Source organism: Arachis duranensis, chromosome 3 (genome assembly GCF_000817695.3).
Source record: "Arachis duranensis cultivar V14167 chromosome 3, aradu.V14167.gnm2.J7QH, whole genome shotgun sequence".
NCBI lineage: Eukaryota > Viridiplantae > Streptophyta > Magnoliopsida > Fabales > Fabaceae > Arachis > Arachis duranensis.
Window position 1 is genome coordinate 121371297 of NC_029774.3, and position 8674 is coordinate 121379970.

General features: G+C 32.0%; 1 protein-coding gene across 3 annotated transcripts; it reads right to left on the reverse strand.

The window, feature by feature from the left end:
* Positions 1 to 1879: 1879 nt before the first annotated feature.
* LOC107480883 (guanylyl cyclase 1) lies at positions 1880 to 7792 on the reverse strand. 3 transcript variants are annotated; one of them, XM_016101086.3, is made up of 10 exons: positions 7646 to 7792; positions 6984 to 7298; positions 6775 to 6899; positions 6140 to 6251; positions 5566 to 5640; positions 5118 to 5206; positions 4777 to 4838; positions 3621 to 3693; positions 3055 to 3130; positions 1888 to 2303 (listed from the first exon to the last, which is right to left on the reverse strand). In XM_016101086.3, the coding sequence occupies exons 2-10, from the start codon at positions 7149 to 7151 to the stop codon at positions 2208 to 2210; spliced, it is 876 nt and encodes a 291-aa protein (XP_015956572.1). In that variant the 5' UTR covers positions 7152 to 7298; positions 7646 to 7792; the 3' UTR covers positions 1888 to 2207. The 3 variants fall into 3 exon arrangements, with proteins under 3 accessions (XP_020994718.1, XP_015956572.1, XP_015956571.1); XM_016101085.3 differs by having other exon boundaries at positions 6984 to 7307; XM_021139059.2 differs by lacking the exon at positions 5566 to 5640 and having other exon boundaries at positions 1880 to 2303; positions 6984 to 7307.
* Positions 7793 to 8674: the final 882 nt, after the last annotated feature.

Here is an 8674-nt window from a genome sequence, read left to right on the forward strand (position 1 = left end):
TGACTATTTTATATTTCTCACTCAGCAACTTGGACTCTTCTAAGTTCTAAATCAGCAAAGTGATTACAAGAAAATTAGGAGATTGTTGCCTTTGCCTTTGTCCACTTTTGATATAGATTCTTATTTTACAAAGAGCCAACTTCTAGGGAGTTAGGGAATTGGGCCTGAACCTTTTTTATTCAGTTTTCTCATTCGTTTTTGTTTTTGGGTATTTAGGGTGGGGGTTGGTAAGTGCATCTCAAGGTTCTGAAAACTGATTGTTGACAACCAAAACTAAATCAGATATAATGAAATAATATATTTATATATATAAATATATTTTTTTGTGTTCTATTATTTTTAACCGATTAACCACTTAAAAATTACACTAGCTCAACCGGTGAACTGAATTTTGACAATTTTTCTAGTTTTTTGTCTGATTCATTGTCAACCAATTCGGTTTTAATAACTAAATTCTGATTAATTCAGTTAAACCAATTGGTTCTATTCGGTTCTCAAAACCATGGTGCATGTGTCTATTATATTAGGCCGATTAACCAAAGGAGAATTTGTATTGGTCAGAAAATTTATTATATGATTAAGAATGTGGGAAATACAATCGGGGAAGGAAACAGAAATCGCACTTGCACATTCCTCCTCCTATATAATAAATAATTCAAAAAATCTGAAAGATAGTTGATAATTGAAAGGATAACAATCGGAGGAAAATACTAATTATTGAGGTGTTTGATCAATAAAATGTAACTATAAATACCCGGAAAACTACAATAATCTCGCACATCGCAATAGCAGGAAAGTAACTTCCAAAGAACATGCACGAGTGGGCTGAGTGGCAAACACAAAAGATGTAAAGTTCAACCAGTAAAATATAACAATTATATATTGTGGACTTGCAGGTATAGAATGACATTATAATAATATACGAAGAATTGATGATGATGATGATGATAATGATGGTGGTGTTGATGATCACGTCCTAAAAAAATATGGATAATGATGATGATGGTGATAATTATATATTAATAGTACTAGTACAAGCTAGTTATGGAGAACATGTCTGGTTGTTCTGCGGGAGAGAGACGCTGTGTCGGGGAACTCTGTTTTAGAAGATTCTTGGGAAAGTGAGTTCCACATCCCCTTACAGAATCTATCACCGTTTTGACCAACTCACTTCCCTTCTTCCATTACCATGTTCTCCACCACCGTCATTCACAAAACGACAATCACAATGATGACAATTGTTTGAGTGAAACACAGCAATGGCATAGTCACAGAGAATATAATTATTGAACCTTAACCATGCTTACTCATCAAATTAGTAGTCTATTCTGAATTTTTTAAGATAAGAAACACAGCTAAATCCAAAGTTTAGTAGATAAAATAATATTAAAAGCAGTGCCAAATGGTGAAAAGCCCCAAAACCCGGGTTGTATCCCACTTCTTTGCATGTGGGAGTGACACAAGAATAAGATTGTATAAGTAATTATAGCATAAAATATATATATAACACATCCATTCATGCATTTAGAGCCAACACGCTCCTTTAGAAAAAATTAGGTGTATCAGATGCATAGAAAGAAGGATGCATTTAATGGTCCAAGCAGGTCATGAATGCATATGTGGTTCACTGATATAAATGTATCACATCACATGCATTTGTTGAATAGAGAATACCTGAAGCAAATAGCTGGAACTGCCCAGATAGTAGAATTCATCTGTAATCACTAAACATATTGAATTTATTTCAAAAAGATACATCAGCTGAATAACAATCGGCCATAAAGGAGAAAAACAATTAATAAATAATCACAATCTCACGTGATACAAGATTAATGGAAGCAGCCGACACATTACAAAATGGATAGTTTCCAGAACTAAATGACATTTTTATTTTAATAATTTTCAGGCAAAAAGTTTTTCTGTCCATTAAACTCTGAATCCATTCATGATAATTTAGTTGTCTGTTTCACATCTTTCCGAGAAGGTATACATGATCTTTACATAACATTACAATGAATTGATTGCTACTATACAATTTTCAGTAATGCATCTTACGTATCTACACAATGCATACAGGCCGGAATATTACCATTTTAACGGGATTTTACTGGGAATATAAATATAAGAGAAGCTATGATTCTCTTTTAGCAACTAAATTAACATAAAAGGAATATGTAATATATGCAAAATAGAAAAAAAATGGCAAATTATTGCAGAGGAGAAGAAATTGAAGAATCCATATTGACATCAGTGGAAAGTTGGTTTGAAAGTTGATGGTGGTTCTTGCTCTTCTCCAAAGATATCTGGTTGGTCATACAAGAAAAATAATCACTTCACACAATAGCATCAAGTTATCAACTTGAGTTGAGTAATTAGTAGGAATACTCCGAATAAATGAGAAAATTATGATAAAAACAAGGTTATAAGAATAAAAATGGATTGATCATCAAAACTTCCACTATAGGTTCGAAATGAAGATGATAAAAACTTCCACTAGATCCAAAAATGAAGATGATGGTACTGGAAATGTTCTAATATCCCATTAACCATCATATACAGAGACAACTAACCAGCTAAAGAAGCTTGTTAAGCATTTAGCAGCACAAAAGAAAGCAGTTGATTTTGACAGTGACATCCACTCAAGAATCACACAACTTATGTAGCAAAATAAAGAGGAAAATCATAAAACTTTGTTATGTTACAGGGAACCTATAGCTTAGCTGTAGATACATATAGAGTGAATGTTTATCAGCATCCATCCAATTCTAATAGAATCCTAAATCATCAGCAAACATTTTAAAATTCAAACCTTGACGATGTCCCTGGAACCGAGAACAAGTAACAATAATTATTCAAAACAAAATACATCTATCGACACCATTCTTGCTCAAAATTTGACCATAAGAAAAAACCAAATTGTTTATTAGAGGTTTAAATGATGTCAATAGAACATGCAATTGAACTTATTTTAAAACATCGGTTACTCAAAAATGAATAAAAGGAACATGGTTGATTGAGCATGACTTGAGGTAATTTTGTGGCCCGTTAACTTACCAAGAGAAGATCCTCATCTGTCCCAAAGGCTTTGCGAGCTTCTTCTAAGGACTTTGAAGATATCCTTTTATGCTTCCTGCATAATTTTTAGCGAATTTTAAATTTGTGATTTATAAAGTGAACAACAAACTCTTATTTTAGAATCAAAATCATAAAAATTTCACGGCAATAAGTTAATCCCGTCAAACAACATGCAAAAAAAGGGGCTTGTCTTATCAGTGCAAGTTGTTCAAGAATTTCTACTTTTCATGAAGATCAGTGTCATTTGTTTTTGTTGCCCCTTGCTAATTCGGCCAATTCAGCCACAGTATCATGATTCATGAATATAATCTTCAAGTTGTAGCTTAGATCTATGAGCACACAAATTCACTATGAATATTTTACATGGATGGTTTTTCTCATCTAAGTTTATGCATTAAATGACATGAGTTAGGGATCCAAATAATAACTGTTGATAGTACAGGGATCTTAATAAGCATAAAATATTATTGTGCAGAGAAAAAATAAAAGCCATTAATATAATACAAGATATTCTGCAGATAATCGTGAGAAAAAAGGGGGGTTACTTAGAGCTGGCAGGATCTCTAATCTCAAACATATCTGCTCCAGCATCATAGCCACATATCAAAACATAGTGACCTGTGGATGGAATTTTTTAATTCAGTAATTAACTTAACAAATTGAATAATAGAAATAGGATATTGTGATGATGAAATATACTGCTTTCACATAATACTAAAATAATGTCAACTCTCATTCATGATTTTAAGCAAGTAGAACCTTGAAATTTACTGATTAGAACTTTAGAAGATCTGCAGATACAGCTGTTTCTAATATAAGCGCCTAACATAGCATAATAATGCGTAAAATATATACATAATACATCAGCTACCCTGCTTAAGTACAAACTAGTCTTACACATACTATAGGAGTCTTCTCTATACCTATAGATGAGCCTTAAGAACACACTAGGTGTATGTATTATATTTCCATATATAGAATATATAGCTATTATAGTGAGTAAAATTAGGGTAGATATCACACTACAATATCTGTAACTTGGTATTTAAACCACCGAATTAGATAAAAAAATCTGTCCTAGATACCTGTACTTTTACCTATATATTGTATGAAAGAAATAGTAAAGGGAATCTCGCCATTCAAATCAGACTTTGATATTGGGTGCACTTTAGTATCCAAGAACCTATGACATGAAGCATTCCGTTTTGCAAATAATATAGTCCTAGTTGAGAAGTCGGGAGGGGTAATGAATTAAAAGCTCTAGCAGAGACAAGTTTTAGAAGCACATTAAAATGTAGGTTCAACAAGAGGCATCCTAATTCTAGCTTAGCAGTGAAAATTGAGGATTATACCATACTCCCGGGCATACAGTTTAAGCTCCTGGGGTTCATCATCAAAATGATGGGAAAATGAGAAAAGATGTAAACCATAGGATTCAACATAGGTGGAAGAAATATTGAGAAGTTCTTCAAGCTTTATATCTGACAGTAAGCTTTAAATGTAGCAACATTGATATTTCGAGGACTGAATTTTAGATGGTAAAAAACCATCTAGAAGATAACTAAACACTGAAGATGTTAAATATTTACATAAAATAAATGCTAGTTACATGTGTAGGAGACACGTATGCTGGCAACTTCAACAGAAACAATACATTGAAAATGCACACAAGTAATGCAAAGCTGGAATTTCAGTGCTCACCAGTATAGCCAGGGTTATTGCTGGAAACTTCAGGAACATGAACATCATCTTGCAATACATGACTAAAACAGAAACTTTTCAGAAGCAGATTGAATTGCACTTCTCCAGCGAGAATAATGACATGATCAAGGAAGAAGTTATAAACAAAAAACATGTGTTATAATGCAATTGGAGTGACAAATTTCTTCTAAAAAGGATGGTATCAAATGAATAAACTTTGTTTACCACGGACACTACGTAAAAAGTTGGTAAGAACGTGGAGTATGTCAATGTTGAAAAGCTATCATCAATTAAGTATTGAGGCCAAAAAAGAACAGAACAGATAAGAAGAAAACCTGTACCTCAATTTGCTTTGGTCAACTAATGCAATAGCAATATATTTCCCTGACAATATGAGAATGGAAATCTCTCTTCCACTAATTGATCTACACTGCAAAACGATGGAAAGGTTTGCTGACTAAATATTATAAATAAATGACAAAGTTGCTAGTGAATAAAATGTATCTAGTTGTTAGTTTCCTCTAGTCCAACAAATCTGGCAGAACACACAACTTTATCTTTTATCCCTGTTTTTGTGATAAAAACACCACTTCAATTTTCCTATTCTTATTAAAAGTGCAACTAATTTTCCACCATTTAATTAGTTCTTATTAAAATCTAAGTATAACAATAAACCATTAATAGAAAATAAATGATCCTAAACTTCTTTTCTTCTCCAATAGGAGTGAATCACAGAAATTCTCTTAAAACCGAAACTGAAGGGATCCAGTAAAAACAAGGACAACAGACCTGTATGTCAATTCCAGACTCCACTGCTTTTTGAAATAACATATCTACTCTGACTAGATCATTAGGCAATTCCTCCTACACAACATTTATCACAAGTTTCAAAGAGGCATTTAGCCAAGCGTGGAAACATTTTAGGCAAAACAAGTCCACCTTGCTGTCAAACTTAACTATATAGCATTCAATGGTGTACTTCAAGACAATGTAAGCTTTGATAAATTTATTGTAGTACTGGTATATTTTAACTCATATCCCAGTCACTATCAAAGAAAAGCTCATCTCTTAAATTCATCTTACTACAAAGACTTAAGTGCACAAAGATAAAATTAGGATAAAAGCTCATTATTTGTCCCTGAAATTTTTGGAATATCAACATGCTCTTGGAAAGATTATAACAAGTGGTCCTCAAATAGAAGTAATTAGTCCAGGAGTTACTGCAGGACGGTAAAAAAAAAAAAATCACTCTAGGATCAAGTGAATCTCTGGAAAATTAAACTGATATTTGGAAAACTATTCATAAGCTGGGATTTATTCAAAATAAAGAGCATGAAACTACTTTATGGAGCCAGAGAATCACCTTGTAAAAGGATTCAACAGAATAGTTTGGGTTTGCACCAAATGTTACAGTGAAATAGGAAAATGCAACAGAAAATCTCTGCAACAAATATGCCAAATCAACTGTCCAGATACTGCAGAAACAATGTTCAAAGGAAAGGCATTTAGTTTAGTATGATCATCAGCAAATGGAAACTTCAATTTTGAATAACAGAACCCGACACAAAAATGAAGTACAATTTTTATATTTCTATGTAACTAGTCTAGAAAATGTATGTATCTAGGCATAGACCATTTGGTCACAGACTCACAGGTTGGTCCAAAAGGTAATGTGAATATACTAAGAAATCCTGCACCTGATAAACATTCTAAGATTTTCAATGGTTTTCAATTGGACAGAGCAAAGGGAAGGAGAGGAAGACTAGAAAGGTACTTCTATAGGCATAATCCTATGGTGCACACTCTCAACTTTGTGTTTAATATGCAGTGAGTCCAACATATAGTTGTGTGTGCCTACTATAGACAGTTTACCCTGTTAAAAAATCACAATTTTACTTCCTTCAGTAGACATACTCATGTTTATACATCATCTAGGACTACAAGCATTTCACATAACATAGCAACTAGGAGTTTCAAGCTTCTTAGAGTGGGAAAGACCTATTAGTGCAGCATAGCTCAGCCAGTGCTTGAATATCACGGTCGTTAACACCAATAGTTTTCAAAACCATCGAGACACAAGCAAGGCCACAATCCCATGTATATATTTGGTTTACATGTGGTACCTATAAGCAGACAAAATCAACGGTAAAATAATAGCAGTCTGATAGACAAAGAAAAAGATATCAGCCAGAATCACATGCACTTACATCAACAAAGAGCGAGCGGCGTAAGGAGGGAAGATGGGACTCTATGTTATTGTTACTTGATGAATGCTGAAACAAGTAGGGATCTATGGCACTCAAATTATCTCCTTTCAATTCTCTTTCATCTTCTGTCTTAAGAATCTTGTTGAATAACAGGTATAAGGGCCACATCAGTGACCAAATTGATTGGGTAGAATGTTTACTGTGAAACAGAAGTTCAGGACATGAACAGAAACAGAGTTCAAAGGGAATTTCGGGGATCCTTGTTGCGTGTGTTCACTCTCAACCAAACCAAAAGAAATGCAATATATATGCCACCTACATCAGCTTTTGACATAAAACTGATTAGAAGGCAAGCACAGAATTCTTCAATTTCCTTCTAGCTAGTACTTAGGATCTAAACTTTTCCAAAGTCAATCCAAAGTTCCAAACCGCAACACCTAACAATGCTGGATTTGGACAATAGAAGGTTTGACTTTTCATTAAGTAAACATTCTCCTTTTTCACAAATTCAGAGATCAATGTAAATTTCCAAACATTATTCATTATTTATCCTATATCATTCTTCAAATTTATAGATTAAAAACCTAACTATCTCCAATGCGAATCGCATAAAATAAAGGAAAATGATTCAAAACACGATCAACGAAAGAAGATGAACGTACAGGAGAAAGAGAAAAAGGAAAAAGGTGCTGGAGCGTTGAAGAAGGCGCGTGTTGGTGAAGGTACAGGTAAAGCAGCTCCAGCTATTTGAATGCTTCTTCGTCTCTCTCAATCAATCCTTTTTTTTTATCATTTCTTCGTATATATCCCTTTCTCTTCTACATTTCATTAATTTTACACTATGTAACCAATTTTATTTTTAAATTTTATTACACGTTTAGAAATTGCAATCCAATTCAATTGAGTTGCAAATATTTTGGTAATATTTTAAGTTCGGAAAGTTAAAATTGATTCTTCTTTTTTTCGGTGTTAAATCATACTGTAGCTGATTAAATTAGTAACATTATTATGTGTACCTAAAATAAGATGTTGGTTTAATCATCCAATAAATTATAATGTAAATAATATAGTTCTTTTATTTTTGTTAAGAGATTTTAAATTTAAATTTCACTCTTAACTTTAAAAAAAATATTAGTTTAACCACGTAATGCATAAGTCCATTTACATGTATTCAGATTCAAAATAAAAATATTCAATTCAATAATAATGGTTCTTTTTTAATATTTTATTTTGGTCTATGATTTACGAATCCTGATGCAGATTTGGAATATGATGCCATACAAAATACGTTGACATGCGAATTTTAAAATCTTATAAGATACGAAAATATGTATACATATAAAATGTAAAGTATTTTTTAAATAAGTTATAATGATATTTTGATATTTTATTGATATTAAAATATAAATTAATTTTTTTAATTATTTTTAATGTTTTAATTATTTATACGATTAGACATAATATATATCAAACAAATATCAATAAATATCGTATTCAAAACATATCTATACAAAATATCAGTACTTCATAAATTATGGAATTTCTATTTATCTGATATGAAGCAAGATAAAATTTATCAAATTTTGTATGAATCGATTTAGGTCAATATAATTTTTTTTTTTGAGAAATATTTACACTTTTTAAAATATAAATATTTTACTCCATATTTGTTAAATTAAAAATATAAATAT